General features: G+C 46.4%; 1 protein-coding gene across 1 annotated transcript in view; it reads right to left on the bottom strand.

The window, feature by feature from the left end:
- ASB18 (ankyrin repeat and SOCS box containing 18) overlaps positions 1-26,283 on the bottom strand; it is a 74,236-nt gene that overhangs the window by 21,459 nt on the left and 26,494 nt on the right. Inside the window, 1 exon segment of the mRNA XM_007486071.2 lies at positions 19,855-20,122. Coding sequence (XP_007486133.2) covers positions 19,855-20,122 — 268 coding nt within the window.

Raw genomic sequence — 26,283 nt, 5'->3', positions numbered from 1 at the left:
ACACCTTATCCTTGAGGAGCCAATTCATTCATCCATCCATCCATCCATTCATTCATCCATCCATCATCTATCTATCTATCTATCTATCTATCTATCTATCTATCTATCTATCTGTCTGTCTGTCTGTCTCTCTTTCTCTCTCTATCTACCTGTCTATCTACCTTTCTATCTATCTATCTATCTATCTATCTATCTATCTATCTGTCTGTCTGTCTGTCTGTCTGTCTGTCTGTCTGTCTATCTATCTATCTATCTATCTATCTACCTACTTATCTATCTATCTGTCTGTCTGCCCGTCTGTCTGTCCGTCTGTCCATCCGTCCGTCTGTCTATCTATCTGTCTGTCTCTCTCTATGTCTCTCTCTCTATCCATCTATCTATCTACCTGTCTATCTGTCTGTCTCTCTTTCTCTCTATCTATGTATCTATCTATCTGTCTGTCTCTCTCTATCTGTTTCTCTCTTTCTCTCTCTCCCTATCTATGTATCTATCTATGTATCTATCTATCTATCTATCTATCCATCCATCCATCTCTCTCTCTCTATCCACCCCCCTCTCTCTATCCATCTCTCTGTCTCTCTCTCTGTCTCTCTGTCTCTCTCTCTCATCTATCTATCTATCTATCTATCTATCTATCTATCTATCTATCTATCTATCTATCTATCTATCTCCCTTGACTTCCCTTAACTTGGCTAGGCTTTAGTTTCTTCCTATACAAAACGAGAAGCTTAGAATCTAGATGATTCTAGTTTTTTCTGGATTCGGAACCTCTGGCCCAGCGAGGAGTAGCTTGTGACCCACAGGCCCAGGGCTGTGGGGTTTGGCTTGGTGCCACAGGCCTGAGATTGTGTCTGTGAGCAGGTTTTGCCATATCTTAACAGACAAGCAGAAGTCAAGAAGGCCCAGAGTCAGCTGTCCTGGACTGTGGATATCATTCCCATCTGAGGATGCCAAAGCCACTCTCTGTCTGGCCTTAGCTTCTGATTTGGAGCAATTCAGAGAAGCACACCCTCCCATGACCCTCCCCACCCCCATCATCTCCAATTATCAGGACCCTGGCAGACTCCTGGGTGACAGGAGGGGAAGCAATATCTCCCACGGCCTGCCTTTATTACCAGCAATACATGAGTAATTAATTTGAGCCAAATTCACCTAGACTAAGCCCTGTCAGCCTTCTATAGTTGATGTTAAGGTTCACAAACTCAGGCATTCGGAGGCCTGGTCTATGGCTTTCCAAGGTCAAAAGGAAGATGCTGAGATCTCACTGTTGATTTTGTAACTCTCTCATTCAACAATGGTCGCTGGCTCTCTATTGTCTCCAGGAGAAAAACCCCCCAAAACCAAACCCAAACTTTCCCCCCAAATCTATCCCACCTGGGCTCTGGTCCTCCTTGCTAGGTTTACCGAACATTCTTCCTCTCTCATGCATGCTGGGTTCCAACAAAGATGGCTGTTGCAGTGGAACAGTGGCCTTGGAATCAGGCAGCCTGGGTTCAATGCCAGTTCTTATACTAATGACATGTGGGACCTCCAGCTAATGACCTAAACCTCGGTGTGACTCAGTTTCCTCATCTGTAAAGTGAGGGGTTAGGATGAGGTAGCCTCTGAGGAATTTTCCTCTTCTAAAGCTACAATTCATTGAACTGGGCCTCGTGCAAAAGCTCAGGTCTGGGTCCCAAAGAGAAGCTCCTAGTGACCTAGAAAGTCTCTTTCAAAGTTTCCTCAGCCAGATTTGCTGGTGGTTTTTTCCCATGAATTATTTCTGCCTCACCACAAGTCAAGTGGCCTCCTTTGTGTTTCTTATGATTAACCCACCCTGTTAATCACATCCATCAGACTCTCTGGGGGACATTGGGGTGGGTAGGAAGCCCAGGAGAGCTCATAGTCTGGGGGGATGCTATGGTCTTTGTAAACTTTTATGTGGGCCCACCTCAGATCACAGGGTGGGCCTCCCAAGTTGTGGTCAAGGATGTATCTGCTGCTGTCTTTGGAACTAAAAATCACCACCCCCAGTGATGGCCAACCTTTTAGGGACCAAGTGCCCAAACTGTGACCCTTATGTGCATTTGAACCCCTCACTTTACCTCGGACAAGGGAGGGAGGAAGCACTCCCATTGGATTGCCAGGCAGAGGGGTGGGTGATGTGAGAAATATCTTCAGGTGCATGTAGAAAGGGTGAGGGGGGCAGTCCCCTCTGACACATGTACCATAGGTTTGCCAACATGGCCCTAACCCCTCTCTGAGGTTGGAGCCTGCACAAACATTTCTCAGAAGAGGGGAACAGAAACAGATCAGTAGGGAAAGCCACTCTGGAAGAGCAGACACTCAATCCCCAGAGTCCCTTTGTTCTGCTAGGAAGACATCTCACATGCTTCTCACCTATCTCACAATCAGTGTTGTGGGCACAGCATAGAATGACAGCATTATACAGGCTGAGCCTCAGGGAGCCTCAGGGGCTTCTGGTCTGTCCACACCTGAGTCAGAATCCCCTCTATGCCCTACAGACCACTGCTTATCTGGCCTCTCCTGGAAGAAGCTGAGAGGAGGGGAATATGCCACCTCCTGGGCAGCCCAGGGCAGTTCCAGATGACTGCAATTGAGTTTTGTTGGGGAACAATTTTCTTCTTTGACCCTTCTGTCCATTGCCTCTCATCTGCCCTTTGGGGCCAGCCCGAACAAGTCTGATGCTCCTTCTACATCCCAGCTTTGGGGCATCTGCACCCATCTATGCCTTTATGGTAGGACAAAGAGCCCTGGGTTAGACAAGATCCTCAAGGCCCTTCACCAGAGACCTCCTTTGAAGTCGATGCATACTTTGTGACAAATGTCACTGAGCTCAGGGGGTCAGTCCAACAGAAATCACACCCCTGAGGGCTTACGGAATCCTCTGACGCTTCTCGAGTCTTTGGAAGCCCAGGATGCCACTTCCCTTTCTAGGAGAGGCCGAGAGGTCCTCTTTTGGTAACTGGAGCCTGGCCACTGTTGGGCAGCCATCCAGCCTTTGGCCAAGCAGAGATTCACAACACGGGAAGCTCGAGGAGATTCTCTCTGTCATCCAGGGTGATGTTCACCGGCCAGAATCCCTTGTGACAAGCCAGAGGGGCTTAGAGACAAAGAGCCCTCATGCCGTTTTCAGTGTTAAGTAAATGGATGTGATGAGCCCGTCGGGTTACATCAAGATGACTGCTGCAGGGAAGCAGTTGCTTGGATGACATCAAGGCAAAACAATGTCACCTCTGATGGACTTGGGCAAGGGCAGTCAGTGGCAGAGCAGAGAGAGCTGGTGCTGCCGCCCAGGGGCTGGGTGGGAGGACGCCATTTGCAGACAGGAGAAAGGAGGGACTGTGTGGATGTGTATTGTGTGGGTGTTCATGGGCCAGCACACATGAACATGTGTGTCACACAAATGAACCGAAGCATGTATCAGTGTGCGGGTTTGTATTTTTGCACAAAGAATAAACACATGGAGCATGAACAAATATATATATGTGTGTGCTGGGCCCCTACAGTGCACACGATTGTATGCATGCTTACAAACATGTAGGCATGAACCTGCATGTCTACACAAGAAGTACATATACTGTACATGTCAGCCCCACACGGATGCATGACAACAATCCCATGTATGTAGTATGTAAGCTTACACATGTATGTTTGCAACACATGCTGAATGCCTACAAATAAGCATGCAGTTCATGTATGCACAAGCATGTTTAGATATATACCATTTTAGACATACAAAACCCCTCCCAGAGAGACCTGCTCACACATGTGTCTACACACATGTCTCAAGTATGTTCAGCAACACAAATACATATACTTAAACAAACTGTGAGTTCCAGAGGTAAATTGTGAACTCTCTAGACACAGCCATTGCAGGCTCTTCAAGAAGTCTTTCCAAGCCAGCACCATTGACCCCTCACCCCAGATCCCATGGGCTGGATTCCCAGCTTCCTCAGAATGTGTCTGGTGACAACCAGAGCTCCCTGGCACTTTCATGGAAGCTCTGTCTCACAGAGCCCCTCTTGAGACCATTGTGGATCCCTTCCTCTTTTTGTCTTCCTTTTTTCACCTCTCTTTCTCAATCTGAAAAGACTCAGGCTGTAGAGACAGTGTTGAAAACCCCACTAAGAACAGCTCATCTGGAGGCCAGAGTGCTGACCAGCAGGCCCTGGGAAGGAGGGGAAGGCAGGAGCTGCATCAGATGGGGTCAGAAGGAGGCTGCTTTAGGCTTCAGATCTTCCAGTACATGGTGTTCACTGAAATGTAGCCCTAAAGGGTGGCTCCCTATCCGTCCCCTCAGGGTTCTAGGCCAACTGTGAGGGATCTCGAGTATGCTTCTAGTACTATTTCTTACAAGACCCATTGGTGTGCTCTCCATTGATATGCAGTTGCTATCAATTAGCCCACCACAGTTAATTAGTTAGGGATTTCTGTTAAGGTAGTAGAGTAAGGAAATGATGACATATTATTCAACAAGTACTTACAGAGCTCAGGGAAAGTGGGCTCAAGCTTAGAGAAGATGTGTCTACTCATGGGAACTCCATGGAGTGACTCAGCTCCTGCTACAGGGAAGTCCTTATCTCCTTCCTGGAACCCCCCTCCATTCTCCTGAGCTACACAGAGCTCTTGACTAGGACCTAAGCATCAGGATCCTGGTAGAGTCCTGAAGTTGCATTCCTTTAAGATGTCACCCTGCCTGACACTGACTTTCCTCAATGTGTTTAGTTTCTTTTTTCCTGGCCCCTGACTGGAAGCATTGCCTGAGAATGGTCCAGTCTTGCCAATGCCATAGTCAATGGGAGTGGGGAGCCAGAGAGTGGAATACTCCTTCTGGGCTCACTCCCTCCTTCCCCCTTGTTGCCTCTGCATAGGTATGAGGAACCTGCCTTCTTAAAGGGCTCCTCATTTTTGACTTCCAAGGAAATTGCTGGAATGAACCCATTGGAATGGCCTTCTCTGATGTGCTGAGGCCCAGAGGAATAAAAAATTCCTTTAACTAATCCCAATACATTTTATCACCTGATTTCATCTAATGGCTTGAAGCCCTTCAAGTCCTCCATGTAGTTTTACAGTTTATTGTTTAGTTGGTTTGGTGATTCAATCAAAGAGACATGCACATCTGATAAAAGCCTGGCTGCTAGAGGATCTTGTTACATGCAGTGGGGTTGGGATGTGACATACTTTTCTTATACACATTCTACCATCATCCCCTGAATGTATTCTATGTGTATGGTGCCTCACAGTTTGTTTGCTAAATGGCAAAGGTCATCTTGGTGTTTCTCCCATAACTGTGTTGGTGAACTTATGGCACACATGCTGGAGGGGGCTGTTCCCTTCCCCCTCTCCAGATGCATTTGAGGACATTTCTCATATGACCCATTCCTCTGCCCACTCCCGCTTCTGTCTGGGGTAAGATGGAGAGCTGACTTGTGGCATAAGGGTTGCAGTTTGGGCACTTGGACTCTAAAAGGGTTGCCATCACTGCCCTATAACATCACATAGGGTAGCACATAGGAAAGGGGGCATTGAACTTGGCTTTGAGCTTTGACTTTGCTAGTTAGTAATTTTATGCTCTTCCTGACTTCTCAGAGCCTTAGTTTTCTCCTCTGCAAAGTTGGGACAATAATCTGTAGAATCTTAGAAGGAGAAGGAGCCTTAGAGGGAACTCTTGGTTGTTATTTCAATCATGCCTTGCTCTTTGTGACCTTATTTAGGGTTTTATTGGTAAAAATACTGGAATTTCTTGCCTTTTCCTAATCTGGAAAATAAGGAAACTAAGGAAAACAGACTTAAGTGGCTTGCTCAGGGTCATATAGCTAATAAGTGTCCGAAGTAAGATTTGAATTCAGATCTTCTTGACTCCAGGAAATATTCCTTATTCATTATGTCACTTAGCTTCCTGGAACCCTTAGTATAGAACTACTAAATCTCAGTGAGAAGAGACAAGAACTCAGTAGGCATCTAGTCTAATTTGTGCCTAAGTAAAAATTCCCTTTATGGTCATGCCTGACAAATGGCCATCTGGCTTTACTTGATTAAACTCCAATGAGAAGGGGCTCACTACCTTTGAAGGTAGTCGGTCCATTCAACTCTAACACAACCTTCATTATCCTGAACATTCTTGATATTAAGCTAAAATCTGTGTCTCTGCAACTTCTAAACAGCTTCCTGATTCTTTCTAGGGACAAGAACAAAGCAAATCCATCTTCCAAATAGTGGCCCTTCAAATTCTAGAAGACAGACATCCTATTCTGCCCCTCACTCCAAAACCTTCTCTTCTGGCTAAATAGCCCTACTTCTTTCCATTGATTCTCATATGTCAGGGTCTTCAGTTCCCTTCACCATCCTAACCCCTCTCCCCATGCTCTCTAGTTCTAGATATACTTCCTGATATAAGGATATATCAGTAAAAATAGAGCTCTTAAATTGGCAAATACCTCAACAACTCAGTGATACAGGCTTGTATAATTGGGGCTTTTATTCAAGTTTAAGGAGTTTTTCATGCTGTTGTGTGTGCAGGAGTTGGGTCTCTTGAATGGTAGAAAGAATGTTGAATGTGATCATTCAGACCTGCTTTAGGGACTTATTGAGCTAATGCTAGAAATTCTTCAGACACATGTAGACAGAGATGCTTCAAACATTTAGAGGATGTTGGTTTCCCAACATGTCCTCACTTTCCAGATTGCTTCCACAGAGAATGTGGAGAGACTTTTCTTAGATGAGATCTGTTCCTCTTTCCTTGGATGACTGAGATCAATTTTTCATTCATCTATTTATTCTTCCTTCCTTCCTTCCTTCCTTCCTTCCTTCCTTCCTTCCTTCCTTCCTTCCTTCCTTCCTTCCTTCCTTCCTTCCTTCCTTCCTTCCTTCCTTTCCATCTATTCTTATCTGCATAAATTCCCTGACTTCTGTTTACTGTTTAGCTTGAACAAATGGATTTATTTGCTCTTCACTATTTGTGATGGTCTTTTTTGTAACCAGAATTGGTTGGGAGAGACCAGTCTGGTACACTAAGAACTACACTCTAAGAGAAATTATAGAAGTGGCTTTGATTCTGAACCTCTGAGACTTTGGACTACCATTAAGTGAGTGATCAGGGAGATATACTTGTAGCCCAGTGATCCTCTTGGAAACTAGGAAACTCACAGTTTTGGTGATGACTTTCCTTGGGCTTGCATGCTCCCCCACCCCTACCATATGTATTATGTATGAATAGTTCTTGGCTTCCTCTTCTCATAGGTAGATTAGACCTCAGATTATAGTTAATCAGGCCACCTGAGAACCACAACTATATATTCAGACAACCCATATAGGCACATACATATTATATACAGGTGGGGAAATGGAGGCCAAGAGACTTTACATGATTGATCTAAGGTTAAACAGCTAGCATCTGAGACATGATTCAAACTCAAAACTTCCTAACTCCAGTTCCAATATTCTGTCCTCTTTGCTGCTTCAATATGATGTTCAGCTATGTGTCCCTCTCATGTTATGGATGAGGAAACTGAGTCTTTTTTATTTTATTTTATTTTTTTATAACTCTTACCTTCTGTCTTGGAGTCAATACTGTGTATTGGCTCCAAGGCAGAAAAGCGGTCAGGGCTAGGCAATGGGGGTCAAGTGACTTGCCCAGGGTCACACAACTGGGAAGTGTCTGAGGTCAAATTTGAACCTAGGACCTCCTGTCTCTAGACCTAGCTCTCAATCCACTGAGCTATCCAGCTGCCCCCAAAACTGAGTCTTTAGAGGAATTGTATGATTTGCTTAAGACCACTCAACCTAGCTATAACTTCCTTCCCATAATTGTCATAAATCTTATAGGAGGTCATGCTCTTCATAACAATAAAGGGGAATGGCAACATTAGCCACTGTGAGAGAAATGATGATGGTGACAGTGGAATGAGGTTCATTGTTTCTCTTTCCTCCTTCATTAATTCATTCAATCACCTATCAAGCCTCTGCTTCTCCATCCCAAATGTTCCCACAGACTATTTGTGCCCCAACCCCCACCCATGATAGAGCTCATATTGGCATGATCAGTCACAGTCAGATATACTAGTCATAGTGATGCCATTTTGGTCCTCTTTGAGTAGGAAGGACAAGAATAACTATATTCCAGATGATGGAGATGCAAAGACAAAGCTGAATCTGTGCCTATTCTCAAGGAGCAGAATTCCACAAGTTTTTAGGGAAAAATCATCCCTGATCACCAGCTGAACTTGGTGTCATCCCAAAGCAAATTGCCTGAGCAAGCAATGTCAGGGAGGACAGTTCCTGGGTCACTTTGGAAGCCCTAATCTGGCTTTGCCATAGCAGCCTCCTTGTGCCAGGCCACAACTAAGGCATCTACATGGAAGCCAGGGCTCCCCTCCTAAGAGCTCTTGGCTGCCTGGTACTTATTTCTCACCTGGAGTCATAATCATCTGATTAAACCCTCCTCGGTAATTGCTTGGCAAGAGATGGAGATGTCACAATGAGGATGCTTTATTTCACATGAGGATCTGGCACCACAGACCCAGGGAACTGATTCATGGGCATTAATGGAGGATTTTTCTTTCTGTTTCTGTTTCTCCCTCTCCCTCTTCCTCTTTTTCTCTTTCTCTCTCCCTCCCTCCCTTCCTCCTCCTCCTCCTCCTCCTCCTCCTCTTTCTCCTCCTCCTCCTCCTCCTCCTCCTCCTCCTCCTCCTCCTCCTCCTCCTCCTCCTCCTCCTCCTCCTCCTCCTCCTTCTTCTTCTTCTTCTTCTTCTTCTTCTTCTTCTTCTTCTTCTTCTTCTTCTTCTTCTTCTTCTTCTTCTTCTTCTTCTTCTTCTTCTTCTTCTTCTTCTTCTTCTTCTTCTTCTTCTTCTTCTTCTTCTTCTTCTTCTTCTTCTTCTTCTTCTTCTTCTTCTTCTTCTTCTTCTTCTTCTTCTTCTTCTTCTTCTCTCTCCCTCCCTCCCTCCCTCCCTCCCTCCCTCTCTCTCTCTCTCTCTCTCTCTCTCTCTCTCTCTCTCTCTCTCTCTCTCTCCTCCCTCCCTCCCTCCCTCCCTCCTTCCTCTCTCCATCTCCCTCTATGTCTCTCTGTCTCTGTCTCTCTCATTCTCAGATGCATAGATTGAGAACTGGAAAGACCCTTATTGATATTGTCCAATTCAAGCTCTTGATTTAACAAAGGAAAGAAGTGAGGACTACATGATACAGGGGGAATGTATGCTGATTCTGGAGCCACAGAATCTAGGTTCAAACCCTTCCTCTGCTGTTCACTAACTGTGACACTTAAGGAAAGCCAGTTTAACTTTCTGGGACTCAGCTTCCTCACCTGTAAACTGAAGGGGTTGGACTAGATGGTTTCTGAAGTCTCCTCCATTCTGGAATTTTGATGCCATGAGCTATGATTCTGACTAGGGAGGGGATTTGATCTATAAGCAGGATTCCAACTCAGGGAATCTGGCTTTAAAAACATAGCACTATAATAATGAGACAGAGATAGGGGGGTAGGCAGAGAAGCAATTTGGTGGATGCTTCTTCTGAGGCTGCCTATTCCTGGACAGTTCCAATTCTCTGGGTCCCTAGCAGCACCAAAAGACCAAGAGTTCTTCAACCTTCCCTCTTTACCTGCCAACCCGGGCAGGTCCTGTTGGTGATCTGAGCCTCAAAATAAGGAGGGCAATCTGACCCTGGCACCCCGTACTGTTGTGAGGCCAGTGACATGCATCATTACCAAATGCCCTGACTTCAGACTCCCTGACACCAATGAGACCGGGCTCACTCACCCTACCTATCAGAAAGGCACTGAAGGGGTTAGTTAGTATGGGCCTGGCTGATGACCTTGCCTTCCATCACATAAAGACCAGAGAGCATGGTCTTCTCCTCTCAGAGTTAACTTATTCTCCCACCCCAGGGGAATCAATATCTCATTTAACTCTGCCCAAATTTCTCCCTTCTGGGCTTGAGACATAAAGGCATCGTCCAGATGATTTTGATAAGATAATGAACTCTTTTCAGAACAGAAGCCGAGGCTCATGAATTATGGGTTTCCCTGTCAGTTGACACCACTAAGAAAGAAGAAGAAAATCCAAGGGGTCTTCTTCACTAGGAAGCTCAGGAAGGAAAATGGTTCCTCCCTTGTTAGTTTTATCACTCCTGGTGCCCATGAAGAGGAAGGGAAGGGATGGAATATGCATGTCTAAGTTTAGTTTATTTTCTTTAGAACTGATTAATCATTACTGTATCAAGCACCTCCGATGGGCCAGCCACTAAGCTAAGTACTTTACAAATACTCTCTTGTTCCCTAGAAGCACTTCTGAGGTGCCTCCTCAGCAGTGAGGCCTTTCTTGGCCCCCCATTGTATAAAAATTAAATTTATATCTCTAAACATAAAAATATTATATTTTATAACGTTTATTAAGGATTATTAGAAATCAAGGAATAAAGAGGATACAAAATAAAGACCATGTGCCATGGCTGGTTAGCCATTTTCAAATTTTCCCTACCTTACCACTATCACTGCTGATGCTACATCATGTGGAAAAAAAGAGATGTGGGAGGCATTACTGCCAGTTAAATACCAATAATGTGTTTTTGCCAATGATAGGGAATTCTGGGAAATACCAAAGACTTCTGGGGAATTAAGTCAAAGGTTCAAAATCTCCATTTATACATCCTCCCTGAGACCCATGGAAGACTCATCTCTCCAGTGGGTCTTGTAAACATACCAACTTTGAAATTATAGTAATTTGAGGATAAGAGGAAAAGAGAACATTAGTACCTCTGACTTGAGATTCTTGGTCCTATGTTGTACACATGCTGTCTTTACTTATCTTTGGACCCATTATCTCTCCCCCTAGAACATAAGGTCCAAGCAGTCAGGAACAGTCTCATTTTTGTCTTTGACCTCCCAGTATCCCCAGCTAGAGTACCCAGCACACAGTAGGGTCTTCACTTTTGCTTATTAAGTGGAATTGAATGGAATCATGCCAGCTGTGAACCCCAAAAGAGAGAGAGAAAAATGGAGTGACTTTAGACTCCTCTCACCCGATCACGTTAATTGTCCTGGCTGTCAAAAGGTCGAAGAAGAGAACTCTTAATCAAGAGGCCCAAATAGGCATTCCTGGCAAGGAAAGTGAAGGATGAGAGGCCGGATTTGATTGGAACTTCAAACCCCCACAACAAAACTCTTCAAATGGCGCTCAGATTAAAGTCCCCGTATCCCTTTTGCGTGATGAATTCTCGTGAATCCTGAATGGCTCAGGGGTTGGAAGGCAGCCTAGATCTGTCTACCTGTCTGCTCGATTTTTTTATCCCGGGCACTGAGAGACTCAAAGGTTTTGAAAGTCCTGCCCCATGGTGAATGGCCTCCTCGATGGGTCTATAGAAAGAGCCAGCACACAGGTGTTCGGGCCATTGTTATCAGGAGTGAGAAAAATAAAATCTCTCTCTATGTGGGTCAGTGACCCCTCTCTCTATTGTCAGGGAAGAAATTAAGGATGACCTAAAATCTACTGCTTAAAAAAGGTGCCAGGGAAAGGAGTCCTTCCTAATCAAAAGGGTAATGTTTATGCTACTGAATGCCTGACCTTCCCAGCATAGAACTTTCCCGAAGTCTTTAGAGATGTAAAGCTCAATCCTGGCCGATACATCTGTTAATTTTTCGTCCTCTGTGGAAGTTGCTTAAGTCATTGTAGAGATGCCTGGTGGGCCGCAGCAGTTAGGCACCTATTGGCCCTTGTTGATGGTACTTGCCAGGGTTCAAGGCTTCCAGGTGGCACAGGAATGGTCTGGCTGAACGTTGACATCAATGGATGGGGGAACCTGGGGAGACAGGGCTTCTCCTCTAAAACGGTGACCTGAACAGGGCCGCTTCTCGCCCAGAGCAATTGCCTTCTGACCCAGCTCATGGATGCCCCAGGATGTGAAGAACTGAACAAAGGGCCTGCGCCAGGGAACCTTGGCCTCTGGTCCTGGGCACGGGCAGCACACCTGACAGTCTGGGGGCTGGCACGGGGGAGTTCAGAGTCAAAGCGAAGAGGGGATTCAGGACCTGGGACAGCTCCTGACCAGGACAGTTTCTCAGAGGCCAAAGGAGGCCACCAAGAATAGGTCCTGCTCGGGTCCAAATCCTATACCCAAGGTAACCTGGGCTTCCCTCCTTCCCCTAGTTGGGCCCGTCTCTCCTAGCTTCTGCAGCTTCCCCGAAGGTGGACGCCAAGCAGGCTTCTACTTCTGAAGGGGCAGCGGAGGGGGTCCTGGGCAAGTTCTCCGGAAAGCACCTGCCAGGGGAAGGCTCAAAGCAGTGCGGTCAGCAGACTGGCCAGTGGGGGCTTGGGACAAGGGCAAGACCATGAGCTGCCTCCATCTGTCCTCTGCCCTTGGCTGGGGAGGGATCCCTGTGGTCTCTATAAAAAGTCTGTCTGAAGACCCGAAGGAACATTGAACCCAAAAGGGAGCCTTCCTGGACGGATGATGGTGCTTCCAGTAAGAGCCTCGAAAGCAATTTGCAGGCATTTGCAATTGAAATCAGGGCTCCCCACAAAGAAGAAGGCCAGCCACTGCTCCCTCTCTCCCCTGCCCTCTGCTAATTGCACAATAACAATGCCACTGCTAACTTGTACTGAGGACATGGATTTCCACCGCCCCGCAGCCTCATTTGATCCCTGTGAGGCAGGCAGGGAAGAGATTAGTATCCTGATTTTGCAGATGGGGAAACTGAGGCTTGGAGGGTTTTTTTTTTTAATGACTGGCTCAGCTAATGCCTGGCCTCAGGAGCTGAGACTCCAGCCCTGGTCTTCAGGCTGCCAGTCTGCTGTTTCATTCAACTATGCTAGCCTGCCTTGGAGGTGGTGAGGCCAAAGGGTGGGGGTTCCCTTGGCTGGCTTTCCAGGAGTAGCGTTGGTCTGTGGCTTCTTGATCATTTTTTGTATCACAGACCCCTTGGACAGCAGTTGGGGGAAGCCTATGGATGCCTCCTCAGAATGAGAGTTTAGCTGCCCAGGTTTAGAAAGGAAGCCCAATTATATGGAAATACAATCATCAAAATATTTCACAATTCCAAATTTGTGGGCCCCGAAAGCTCTTCACAGATTTCGGAGGTTAGGGAGCCCTGCTTTACAGTATTCCAATGCCCCAGTCAGGTGGAAACTGCTTCAAGGCCTCAGCTCCATCTCCAAAATGGGGTAGCCGTTGGGTGGCACAGATAGAACACCAAGCCTGGAGCCAGAAAGATGCAACTCTGAGTTCAAATCCAGCCTCAGACACTTCCTAGCTGTGTGACCCTGGGCAGGTCATGTAACTCTGCTTACCTCAGTTTCCTCATCTGTAAAATGAGTTGGAGAAGAAAATGGCCAATCACTCCAATATCTTTACCAAGAAAAGCCCACTTGGGGTCATGAAGAGTGGGCCGTGGCTGAAGTAACTCTACAACAAAATGCTGGCACTCCTCTCTCCAAGGATGTGGCAAGGAGCAATGACAGGGTTGGACTAGATCAGGAGATTTAAACATGCAGGCTGGTGACCCCTATAGACGCCTCTTAGAATCATGTTTTTTAAGTGCGGAAAATAACATTTGTAGAATGACAAAGGGAGTCACGCCGATTGAAATACAACGATCAACGTCTAGTTTAAAAATAGGCTCAGTTGGCCTCCAAGGCCCTTCTCCCCCTGATTTGAAGACCTGATGGTGATGCTTTTGGCCATAAAAACTCACTCAAAGTGTCTCCTGCGAAATCTCAAAGCAGTGGTCTGGGCGCTTGGAGGAAAGACCTGAGCTGACCAAGTGATGGATTCCTACAGTAGTGGAGGTCCGAGGTGCAGGCTCACTTGGCACCATCTCATAACAACTCCTTCTGCACTGACAGGTGCAGACGATATCCCAGGGGACTTGCAATGCCACTGAGGGAGGCAGCCCATGACCTAGACAGCCATGCGTGCTGCTCTGGAGTATTCCGTGCTCCATATTTTGGCATGGATCCACCGCATGGGCGACTGCGAGCTCTTGAGAGCCAGGACTCTCTTTTATCCCTTTTGGCATTCCTAGCACTTAGCACAGTGCCTGGCAAATTGTAGGTGTTTGGTCACTTGTTAATTGATTAACAAAGCATGTCTCCCCTCCCTCCCTGCAATGTCCTGGAAGCCTTCCTTCCTCCAGGGCTTTTGGCTTTTCCAAGATATCAGTGGAACACAGGAACCAGCCTCATTGCTCATATGTGACCAGAAATGCCCTCTTTTGTCCGGCATCCATGGCTTTGATGACAGCCTTTGCCCTGTTTCTTTGGCACAATTCCTTGTCTGTGGCAGGTAGAGCAGGGCGTGCCCACCGTTTTCTTCTCAATTGTCTTTTGGTTCATCTTCGACCTCAATTCTTTGGAAATGGTAGTTTCCCATGGCTCAGGGACCTAGATCATTGGCAAGAATATTGGGGCTCTAAAGCTGATCTTTGGATCCATTCAGGAGAAACTGGGGGAGAGGTTGCTATATCCCAAAGGGAGTCCGGCTCTCTCACTACCACCTCTACAACTCTGGGCTCAGCTTATTGTCCATTTGTAGAGTCTGGGCAAGATATAGGAAAATGATCTCTTTCTCTATCTCCTATCCCCACACACATGCCATCCAATTTGGATGAGCTCTATGGCTTGGGCATCCAATTTGGATATTGTAGTCGGGCTAACAACTATTCTTCATCCACTTGGTTTTCTCGTGTGATTAGTTAGGACAAACTCTTTTAGCCTCTGTTAATCTCACTGAGAAGGTCTGGCATCCTTTTGGGATTGATGCAATTGGCACAATGGCCTCCACAACAGAACCTCCCTGAGCCTCTCCAGATTAGACTGTGCTGGAGACTACATCGTCTCGTTCTTACAAAACATACTCATTCCTCCTGGATTTTGAACTATTGTTCACCAAAGCATTAAACCATGTTTCCTTATTTTGCCTTGACCTGGAAGCACAGGAGTGACAGCCAGGCCCAGACTCATGTAGACAGTCAACGGAGTTTTGCTATAATCTCTTTAAAGAAAATCCTTACCGCTCTTCTGCCTTTGAACCAACAAACAGTATTGATTCTAAGATGGAAGACAAGGGTTTAAAAAAGAGATTTACAAAGACCTTTCCCTGCAGAGGCCTGTAAAGGATGGGGTAGGGATGTTATTTCTGGCATTTTATTGACATTGAACAGCAACTGATCTTGGTGTTAGGAGCATCTGTGTTCAAATCCTGGCTGTCCATAGGCAAGTCACCTAAAGCATTTATTCCTTCCCACACCTATAAAATCAGTCTGATAATAGACATTAATTATGTGCCTACTCTGTGTCAGGCAGTATTTGAGGCCCTTGTTGCAGTTTTCAAGAAGGGGTGTCATATGGGAGAGGCAAGAGCCTCATTCTTCTTGGCCCCAGGACAGAACAAGGAGCCCAGGCTTTGGTAGAAGATGCAAAAAGGCAAATGAAGACTTGATTTCAAGAGCAAGTTTCTAAAATTTGAGCTGTCTCCAAGTGGAAGGGTCTGCCTTAGGAGAAGGAGAATTTCCTTGCATTGAAGGTCTTCTAATAGTGGTTGAGGAAAGCTTTTTGGGAATATCATAAAACTGATTCTTTGGGTGGGGAGGTTGGATTGAATTATCTGGCTGCTGAGGTTCCCTCTGACTCTGGATCATAGAGTTGAAGTTAGAATGGACCTTAGAAGCTAATATGACCTCATTTATTAGGTGACTATTCCAAGTTCTAGAGAAACTAGGTCATTTGCTGAAGGTCATACAGGTAATAGGTGAACAGAGGTAGGATTTGAACTCGATCCCTCTTATTCCAATATTGATGTTTTTGCCCTGGCAAAGCAACGCCTCTCCCATTTTGTGAATGAGCAGATGAGGTAATAGGGGGTATTATTATTCTTATTTCAAAGAAATGGAAACTGAGTCCCCTAAATGATTTGCCCATTATGATCCATCACATCACCATGTGGTGTCCAGCATATGATTCTGCCTTTTCCCTGAGTGATTTCTTTTGACCTTCTCCTAAGTGCCTGGATATCAGTCATGGAAAGTCCCTCCACCTCCAGTCTTGGTTTTCCTCTATGATAGACCACATGGGACTCTGATAATTTGTCAGACAATTCTAGAAGCTGAGCTGCCTCATGAGAGAGCAGAGGAATCATGGATCAGCCTCTCATCAGTCCTCTTCATGCTACTTGGGAGGCCCCTTCATCAGCCTCCATCTGCAGAATAGGGAGAAGAGTGCTTGGGACTTAATGATCTCACCGGAGGAGAGAAGGAAACCAGTGGAAGATTAGAGAAAGTGATACAGAATTATTGTTTGGGGTTAGCTGGAAAGCCTGGTCCCTGTGGTGAGCTTTCAACAGTGTGTTTGTGTAACTGGAGGGTCCTGAAGGTCCTGTTGTGCAGATGAATTGTTGGTGGGTTGCAGCAAAACATCTCAAAACCTCTACAGAAATGATGATGGGAGAAGAAGGTTGGGTAAGTCAAGTGCCTTCAGGCTTGGCAGAGAAAGAGGGAAATGCCATCTACTGTGAAGCTCCAATTGTGACAATGCCATAAAGTGTGGATGTAGGGAGATCAATGTAACTCCATGGATTTATTAAATCTCTACTCTGTGCAAGGTACTGTACCAAGTGCAGGCACATCAAGAAAAAAAGAATGGACACGGTCACATTCCCTTCTAAACTCCCTTATTCATTGCTGTTCTCTCTTTCCTCAGATATCTTTATCTGCTTTCTCTTTGGTTCCATTCATCTCCAATTCTATATTGTGCTTTTTTGGGGGTAGGTGGGAAGTATATGTTGTATCCTCCTCTCTGGGAGGCAGTGTCGTAGAATGGGAACACTGTGAGATTAGGATTCAGAGAACCTGGTTCTCAATACCGCCTTTGCCACTTTCTACCTGTGTGACCCTGTGTAAGTCACCCAACTTTTCTGGGCTTCAGTTTTCTCGACTATTAAAATGAAATAATTAGACCAATTGGTTTCAATGTGCCCTCCCTAAATTGATTGTCCTTGACCAAGATCAGGGATTATTTTCATTTTTACCCTTAAATTCCATGCAACTAGAATAGCATATGGCACATAGTAGGCATTTAGTAAGAATTTCTGGAATATAATGGATATTGATTAAGGTATTCATTTATTTGTAACTGTTAAGTTTGGATATCTCATTGATATCAATTGATAATCAATGGGGGACTATACTGGTGGGGACTCGAGCCATAGCAATAGAGAAATCATCTTGACCTTTCAGGATTACCCTATCATCCTGAAAGGAGGAGCCAATTACCATCTGGGGATTCTGTCTGCAAGTAAAGTGAGGGTTGATTTATTGCACATAGTAGGAATTCAATAATTGAGTTGTACATGGGGGCAGTTCACTTCTACACCAACTGAGGGTGCTCTTTTATTGTCTTTTCTGGACACATTTTTTTTTTTGTGCCAAATTTCCTAAATTATAGCCATGGAGCTTTTGGGACAGACTCTTCCATTTGCTGTACCTGTAATTATTAGGGAGTGCTTGTCCTCCAGGAGTTTCTAATTTCTCCTGTGCATGCAGATCATTTCCATCTGCCAAAATGGTTTTTATTAAAGCACATCTATGAATGTGTTCTACTTGCTGACAGGGAGGCATCATGGTTTAGTAGCTAGTGTTGTTCTTGAACTTAGAGGATCTGAGTTTGAATTTTGCCTCAGGTACTTACTATCTGTATGAAGCTAAGAAAATCACTTAACTACCCCCAAACCTCACTTTCCTCATTAACAAAATGCATATAATAATTGAATCTACCTCCCAGGCTTGTTGTGAGCTATTTACAAATGAGGTATCATGTGTAAAGTGTTTTGCAAACCCTAACATGCTCTAGCATTATTAGCTATTATGATGATGTCATTCCCCTACTCAGTAAACTCCAGTGGCTCCCTCTTACTTCCAGGAGAAAATATAAACTCTTCTGCTGGGAATGAGAATCCTCTGCAATCCTGCTCCAGTCACCATATTGCATCTAACTGCTCTCTTTGAACTCTAGTGTTCATCCTGGCCTTCCTCTACTTCCTCATAGCAGACATTCCATTTTCTGTCTTTGTACTGGTTGTCCTCCAGGCTTGAAATGCACTGGGATAAAGTGCCCCGTCCATCTACATGAGATCTTTTCCTGATGGTGCCACTTGCTGGTGCCTTCCTCCTGCCCCAAATCTCTCTCTCTCTCTCTCTCTCTCTCTCTCTCTCTCTCTCTCTCTCTCTCTCTCTCTCTCTCTCTCTCTCTCTCTCTCACACACACACACACACACATCTCTCTGTCTGTCTCTGTCTCCCTTGTTTCTCTCTTTTTCTGTCTCTCTCTGTTTCTGTTTCTCTGTCTCTCCCTCTCCCTCTCTGTCTGTCTCTGTCTCTCCCTTTCTTTTTCTCTTTTTCTCTGTCTCTCTGTTTCTCTTTCTCTCTGTCCCTCCCTTTCCTTCTCTGCCTGTCTGTCTTTTTCTGTTTCTCCCTCTCTCTTTCTCTGTCTCTCCCTCTCCCTTTATTTTTCTCTTTGTCTCTCTTTCTCTCTCTGTCCCTCCCTTTCCCTCTCTGTCTGTCTGTCTTTTCCTCTGTTTCTCCCTCTCTCCCTCTCTTTCTCTGTCTCTGTTTCCCTCTGTCTCTCCCTCTCTTTCTCTCTCTTTTTCTATTTCCCTCTCTGTCCCTCCTTTTCCCTCTCTGTCTGTCTGTTTCTCTGTCTCTCCCTCTCCCTCTCCTTCTCTTTGTCTCTCTTCCCCCTCCCTCAACACATGTACACAATATAGTATGATTATGTGTAGACATTCATACACACATGTGTATACATATCTATATGCACACACACACACACACTTTCTCTGCTGATAGGAGTGTAAACTTGGGAGTGGAGGCTGCTTCCCTTCAGTCTCTGCATCCCTAGCCCAGTGCCTGGCCCATAGTAGGTGCTTAGTGAATGCTTAGGGATGGCTGGGCTCCACTAAACTTCTCTTTGCTCCTGGTATGGGAGAGATCTACAGCTGGCTGAGCTTCAGAGAGGGGAGGAACTCTCACCTCGAGGGTGAAGAGAATAACCTTTCAACAGGGAAATCGCCAGAGGCTAAATGACACAATTTGGGAAGCTTTATGCAAATGAAGAGAAAATGCTTGCAGAGGCTCCTGGGAACGGAAGTGGGCTCTGGGACCCAGTGTCGGGTCTCCTTGGGGACTACTCTTGGGGTTTCTTGGAGTGTTTTATTGGCTGGAGGAGGGACGAGGCTTGCTCTGAGTCTCCTCTTGCTTCCAGGAGAATCTCCCACTGCAGAAAGTGGAAGTTTGTGCTCTGTTTCGGCTGCAGCCCAGCCCCAAGAAGCTCACTATCTCTCTCACACTGTGACAATTAGGATGCATAAAATTATCATTAAAAACCCTAATTTTTAAGCCTCCAACCCTTGTCAGTGGCCTTTTAGCATTATTCAAGCACGGGTTTATTTAGGCCTCTGATCAGGCAGCTCATTACCTCAGTTTGGCGTCTCTTGCTCTCTCTCTTGTAATCAAGCTCTAATTAGACTCAGCCAGAAGCAAAGGGGGGATGTTGCTTGGCCAGGGGTAGGTGAATGCTGAGCCCCTGGCAGGCTGATTGATGGAGCTGGGGAGGAAGCCTCGGCGGGTCATAATTTGTCAGGGATAGGAAGATCACCCCCTCCAGGCTGAGTCCCGGCCCTGGTGGGGTGCCGCTCCCCTGAGGGGACCCGTCCTAGGGCCGGTTCCCTGCTTGTGGGGAGCTGGCTTCACCCCGAAGCGCCGGGAGCAAGAGCTTCTCTCAGAAGGAAAGGAGGGCTTCTGGTGGGGTTGGGAAGGTATGGTGGGGATGGGGGCTCTTGCTGCTGCCGCTGCTGCTGCCGCCGCCGACTTACCCGAGAGTGCTCTGGGAGGTGCACAGGTGGAGGGGGGCCAGGCCCTCCTCACTCAGCAGGTTGGGGTTGGCTTGGTGTTCCAGGAGCAACTCTGCGCAGTCTGTGTGACCCCCTCGGCAGGCCTCGTGCAGGGCACTCTTCCCGCCTGGAGCTGCGTTAACGTCGGCATGGCGCCGTAGCAGGTGGCGAACACAGTCGGTGTGACCATGGCTGGCGGTGATGCACAGAGGGTTGGTGAGCTCTCTCTTGTACTCCAGGGACCAGAGACCTTCCGGGGAGGCAGAGGGGAAGAAACAAACCAATCCATCAATCACGCGCACGTATTAATCATGTATTATGGTAAGCGGCTAGATGGCGCTGCAGTGGATAGAGCACGTCAGGGAGACTCATCTTCTTGAGTTCCAATATAGCCTCTGCTACTTACTAGCTGTGTGACCCTGGGCATGTCACTTAACTCTGCCTCAGCTTCTTCATTTGTAAAACGAATTGGAGAAGGAAATGATGAACCACTCCAGGATCTCTGCCAAGAGAACCCCCAATGGAGTTGGATTCTTTGAAAGGTATCAAGCCTGGTGTTAAGCTCAGCCAATAGAAAGACAAAGCTTCCTGTCCTGCAGAAGCTCTACTCTGTATATTTTACTCTGGAAGTACTAAGTATTAGATAGAAAACCCCCCAAAAGGAAACAGTCCCTGCTTTCCAGGAAGCTACATTATATCAGGGGAAATGACAGGAAGTCAATTGGTCAGTCAGTAAGCACTTATTAAGTATCTCCCATGTGCCATGTTCTATGCTAAGAATGGGGGACACAAAAAGAAACAGCCAGTTCCTGCCCTCAAGGAGCTTCCAATTGAATGGAGGAGGCAGCAAGCAAACAAACATGGACAAACAAACTATACAGAATAAGTTGGAAGTAATAAACAAGGAGTTCTGGGGGAAGAAGGGATTTAAGGGGGACTTAAGGAAGCCAGAAAAGCCAGGAGGCAGAGAAGAGAAGGTAGAACATTCCAGGCACATGGGAGAGCCAGAGAAAATGTCCAGGGTTTTGAGATGGAGAGTCTTGTTCATGGAACAGCCAGGAAGGAGGCCAGTGTCTCTGGATCCAAAAGGATGTGACCGGGACTGAGGCGTAAGAAGACTGGATAGCTGGGAGGAGGCAGTTTATGAAGGGCTTCGAATGCCAAACTGAGCATTTTGTATTTGATGCTGAAGATGGAAGCGAGCCAATGGGGTATATTGAGTAGATGTCAGACCTGCACATTAGGAAAGTCCCTTTGGGGGTCGAATGGAGGGTGGTCTGGAGAAAGGAAACACTCGGGCACGAAGGAGCCCCCAGCAGGCTGCTGGGATAGGTCAGACATGAGGCTATGAGGGCCTGTGCCACAGGAGGGGCAGTGTCAGAGGAGAGACGTTGCAAAGGTGAAATGGAAAGGCTTTGGCACCATATTGGATGGGAGAATGAGAAGCAGCGAGGAGTCCAGAAGCACTCCTGAGTTGTATGCCTGCGGTCCTGGGAGGAGAGCATTGGCCTCCAGAGTAATAGGAAGTCTGGAGGTGGGGAGAGATTTGGGGCAAAGATAATGAATTCACTTTTGGCTTCTATGAGTCAGGATTAGATGGACTTTCAGTTCTAGAGACCCAATAAATATTTGGAGATGTGAGCCTGGAAGGCAGCAGAGATCGATTTGAGAATTATAAGCAGAGAGGTGCTAATTGAACCCATGGGAGCTGAAGAAATCGAGTGAAATAACATGGAGGAAGAAGAGAAGAGGGTCCTAGGGGACACCCAAGGCTAGCAGATGTGACTTGAATGGAGGTCTGACAAAGGAGGCTTAGAAGGAGCAATCCGATATGGAGCAGAAGAACCAGGGGGAGTAGTGTTACAAAAACTAAGAGAAGAATTTCAAGAGGAGTGATCACCTATGTGATACCACTAAGGCTATAGAGAAATCGAGAAGGCTGAGCACTGAGAAAATTAGATTTGGCAACTAAGAAATCATTTTGGGGCAATGAGGTGGCTCAGTGGATAGAGAACCAGGACTAGAAATGGGAGATTTGGGGTTTAAACCTGGCTTCAGACACTTCCTAGCTGTGTGACCCTGGACAAGTCACTTAATCCCAATTGCCTAACCCTTACTGCTCTTCTGCCTTGGAACTGATACCCAGAATTGATTCAGAGATGGAAGGGAAGGTTAAAAAAAGAGAAATAATTGAATTTGGGATTGTTTTAGACAGAGCTGATGTGGGACTTTGTTCTGCTTGTATATACATATTTGTAATGAGTTTTGTTTTTTTTGCTTTCTCAAGAGCATCATTCCCTCTAGTCTGAGCCAACAAACACAGATTTTATATATTGTACTGTAATAAGTGCTAGGAATACAGATGATAATAGAGTCCTGGATTTGGAGACAGAAAAACCTGAGTTCAAATTCTGCCTGTTTACCTTTGCAGGTTCTCTCACAATCTTCATACATACCCAGAACCAGCCCTCATTTTCACTGATCTTTTCTCAATCCTCATCCTTCTTGATCTTCCTGTAGCCTTTGACACTGTTGGTCACCCTCCTTAAAATTCCCTCTTCTCTAGGTTTTTGTAACTCTATTCTCTTTTGGTTCTCCTCTTACCTCTCTGATCATTCCTTATCTGTCTCCTAGGCTGGATCTTTATCCAGGCCATGTCCACCACCCTTGGGTGTCACCCAGGACCCTGTCCTGGGCTCTTCTCTCTTCTTCTTTCAGACTATTTCATGTCATGATCTCATTAGCTCCCATAGAGTCAATTATTCTCTCTTCACTCATAATTCTCTGATTTATTTCTTCAGTTATCTCATCCCTTAACTTCCTGTCTCTCATCTCCAACTCCCCATTGGAAATTTCAAACTGGTTGTCTTCAGACATCTTAAACTCAACAAGTCCCAAACTGAGCTCATCAACTCCCCTCCCCCCAACCCTTTCCTCTTCCAAACATCCCCTACTGCCCTCCTTGTCATCCATCCTAGATAGTGTCTTCAATGTGTCACTCTTTTGTTCCTCCTTTCCTCACTTGCAATCAGTTGCCAAGCCCTCCCTATCATTTTTAGTTTCAGAACATCTCTTGTGTAAGCCCCCCTCTCTTGGCTGACACTGCCATCATTCTGATCTAGGTCCCCTATTGCCCAGCTCATGCCACTACTACTGCAATAGCCTGGTGGCTGGTTCCCTGCACCTCCCCATTCCAGTCCATTCTTCTCTCAGCTGTCAAATTCATCTGCTTTTCTTTTTAAACCCTCACCTTCCATCTTGGAGTCAATACTGTGCATTGGTTCCAAGACAAAAGAGTTGTAAGGGCTAGGCAATGGGAGTCAAGTGACTTGTCCAGGGTCATACAGCTAGAAGTGTCTGAGGCCAGATTTGAACCTAGGACCTCCCGTCTCTAGGCCTGGTTCTCAATCCACTAAGCTTTCCAGCTGCCCCCCAAATTCATCTTCTTAAAGCACAGTCCTGACCCTGTCAAAGACCGACCATATTTTTCATTCTTCTCTCCAGTCAATTCCAGGGGCTCTATTCCAGACAGATAGGCACAGAGAGACAGAGAGCGATATCCAGAGTGATACATAGAGAGAAAGAGATGGTTATCCCAAGAGACAGCCAGAGGAACACATCAAAACAGACTCAGAGATAGAGAGAAATAGAGACAGAGAGATAGAAACACAAAGATACAGGCAAGGAGATGGAGAGATGTAGCACAGAGAACGCCATGAGACAGACACCCACAAAGACAGAGATACAGAGATGGAGAAAGACAGTGTCTCAGTGGTGATAGTTCTAAGGACTGTCCTTTGGGAGAAGAGAAGAAAGTCAACCATGGATTCAAGAGTCCTGGTTTGGGGGAACCAAGAGGAAGACAGGAGCAGGTCTAGGGACCCCAGAAGGACCATCTGCCCAGCAGAGATCTACCTGGTGCGCAATAGCATGAGGTTTCCAGGAGAGGAGAACAGACACTGAGGTTCTGTGGCCCCACAAGCCTGAGATGTCTTGGCCAAATATTTTCCCTCCATCAGGATGCACAATGTGTGTGACCTTTCTTCTCGTGACACTACAAACATCCTCACGAGGGAAAGCATCTTCTCGATTATGGGGTTACTGGACCTTTTCTTTGTGGTGATTTGTCTAGTGTTGAAGGCAGGCTTACTGCTGGGGCCTCGGAGCCCCCCAGAGTAACCCTTGAACCCTAAAGGTCTGTACTCAAACTGCAGTCGGAGAGTGCTTAGTCAAGGAAGTCAAGGCCGGGAGATGAGTGTGTAAGTCAATGCAGAAGTAATTTTGGTGGCGTTGCAGAAAAGCCCCCACGGTGTAAAACTGGAGAATCCCTCCGTACGCTGCTTGCCATCCCCGTACCTTCTTGCTCTCAGACCATCAGAGGAGAAAAGGGGGCTGAAAGACGTGACCGTCAAAATACAAAGGGAAAGCCCTCACCCCTCAGCCCTCCAGCTCTCCCAACGACAGAAGGAAGAGAACCAAACAAAACAACTGCCCGACATTACCCAGCTTGCTCCAGGAAGGGCCTCTGGAAAATATCTGAGTTGGAGGAAAAAAAATGCCACCTTTGATGTGATGCTCCACATTCCACACAATTCGGGCTTGTTGCTTTGGCTCTTTCGGGTTTTGTGCGCGTATGTAGAGGGCTGTTCTTTCTTAAAGAATAAAATGGAGCAGGGGCTATGGACTTTACTTTCTGAAAACTTTAGTGCTTTCAAAAGCTCTGTGGAAGGTTGTTAGCTGCATCGAGCAATGGTCGAAGTAGGGGGGGAGCCGGTCCCTGGTGAATACACATCAAGGGGCAGGAATTCACACGGTAGGCATGCCTGCTTCTAATGATGGCAGAATCGATCGCGTGGCTGTAATGAGCTGTAAAGGGGACCCTTTTTCACAGGCCAACTCCTTCCCCAGAGCCCATGCTGAGAAGTTTTGAAAGACCACTCCTTAATTACCTAGCCGCATGGAAGACAGATTCCTACCCTGGCAAGCCTTTGCCCCCTGCCACTTCGGGGTTGCCGTACACATGGCCCTGGAAAGGGCAGGTGGGGTAGGTGCTGAAGGTGGAATGACCACGGCCCGCCCCAGGGAAGTAGGAACAAGGGAGCAATGAGCAGGGAACTCGTGGCTTCTTAGCAAGATGGGGATCTGGGGTCGGGGCTAAAAGTGTGGCTTTGTGCAGGAATTCAGAGAATAAGGGCATTCACATTTACTACCTGTGTGACCTGGGGCAAGTCATTTAGCCTCCATGGGCTTCTGTTGTCTTTTCTGTAAAATGGGTTCAGAGATGAATTGGGTGATCTCCAAGGTGCTCCCCTGCTCTAAATCTAAGCTCCTAAGGTCCACAATGAAGGTGAAACTTCTATTGTTCTCTGCCCTGGTTAGGCCACACCAGCACATGACACACAGTAGGTGCTTAATAAATGCTTATTGATCAATCGGGTTAGGATGTTCAGTTCTGGACATCACAGTTTAGGAAGGCCATTGCTAAGGTGGAGAGTGTCCAGAGAAGGAGGATGTCCAGCCAGGATGGGGAAAGGACTCGAGTTCATTCTGTATGATGACTTATTGAAGGAACTGAGATTGTTTATCCTAGAGAAGAAAAGTCTCATGGGGTACCCGATAATGTCTTCAAGGATTTGAAGTGCTTTTATGTGTAAGGGGGACTTAGTTTATTCTGTTGGGCCCCAGAGGGTAGAACTAGGAGCAACGTAGGCTGACTTGTGAGAGGTAGAGACTGAGTGCTCCTGTAGTTTTTCCATGCTCATGCCCACATGGATACTTTGGCTTTGGTTCTTGACTCCAGCCTAGAGAATACATTCTGTGGAATCAATGGCATCTGGGCTGGGCCTCACTGGAGTCAAATTGTCTCTGCCTGCAGTACTTTGCCTACAGACCCTACTTAAGTCATAACTTCCTTGACTGAGCCCAACACCCAAGGGACAGGTCTCTTGGATCTACCAGAAGCCTCCTGGAGACAGCTGATGAGTCCTGGCCTTCTGGACTTGCTGGAGGAAGTTCCTCAGGAATATCTATGACTACTTAGGGTCATCAAGAGAAGAAGAGCCTCTTCCAACCCCCAAGAATCTCTTATTCCACTTGAAGCCCAGGCAAGCAGCCCAGCCAAGAGTTAGCTTCATGGTGAGAACCATTTGAGCCCAGACCCAAGACAAAGCTCAATGCAAAGACAACTTTCCTGACAATCACTGGTGTCCCTCGTTTCCTTCAAGACTCAGCTCCAATCTTGCTTTTGGCAGGAGGCCAGCTTTTAGCATCTTTCCCCATCTACTCCGCATTGATCTTGTATGTGGCTATTATTATCATTATTTCTTCCAGTGGAATGTGAGCACTCCGAGGTCAGGTACCATGTTTGTTTGTCTGCATATCCCTGGCACGTAGCACAGTGCCCAGCACCTA

This window comes from Monodelphis domestica, chromosome 2 (genome assembly GCF_027887165.1).
Source record: "Monodelphis domestica isolate mMonDom1 chromosome 2, mMonDom1.pri, whole genome shotgun sequence".
NCBI classification, from domain to species: Eukaryota; Metazoa; Chordata; class Mammalia; order Didelphimorphia; family Didelphidae; genus Monodelphis; species Monodelphis domestica.
This window is presented reverse-complemented; position numbering and strand designations above follow the sequence as displayed.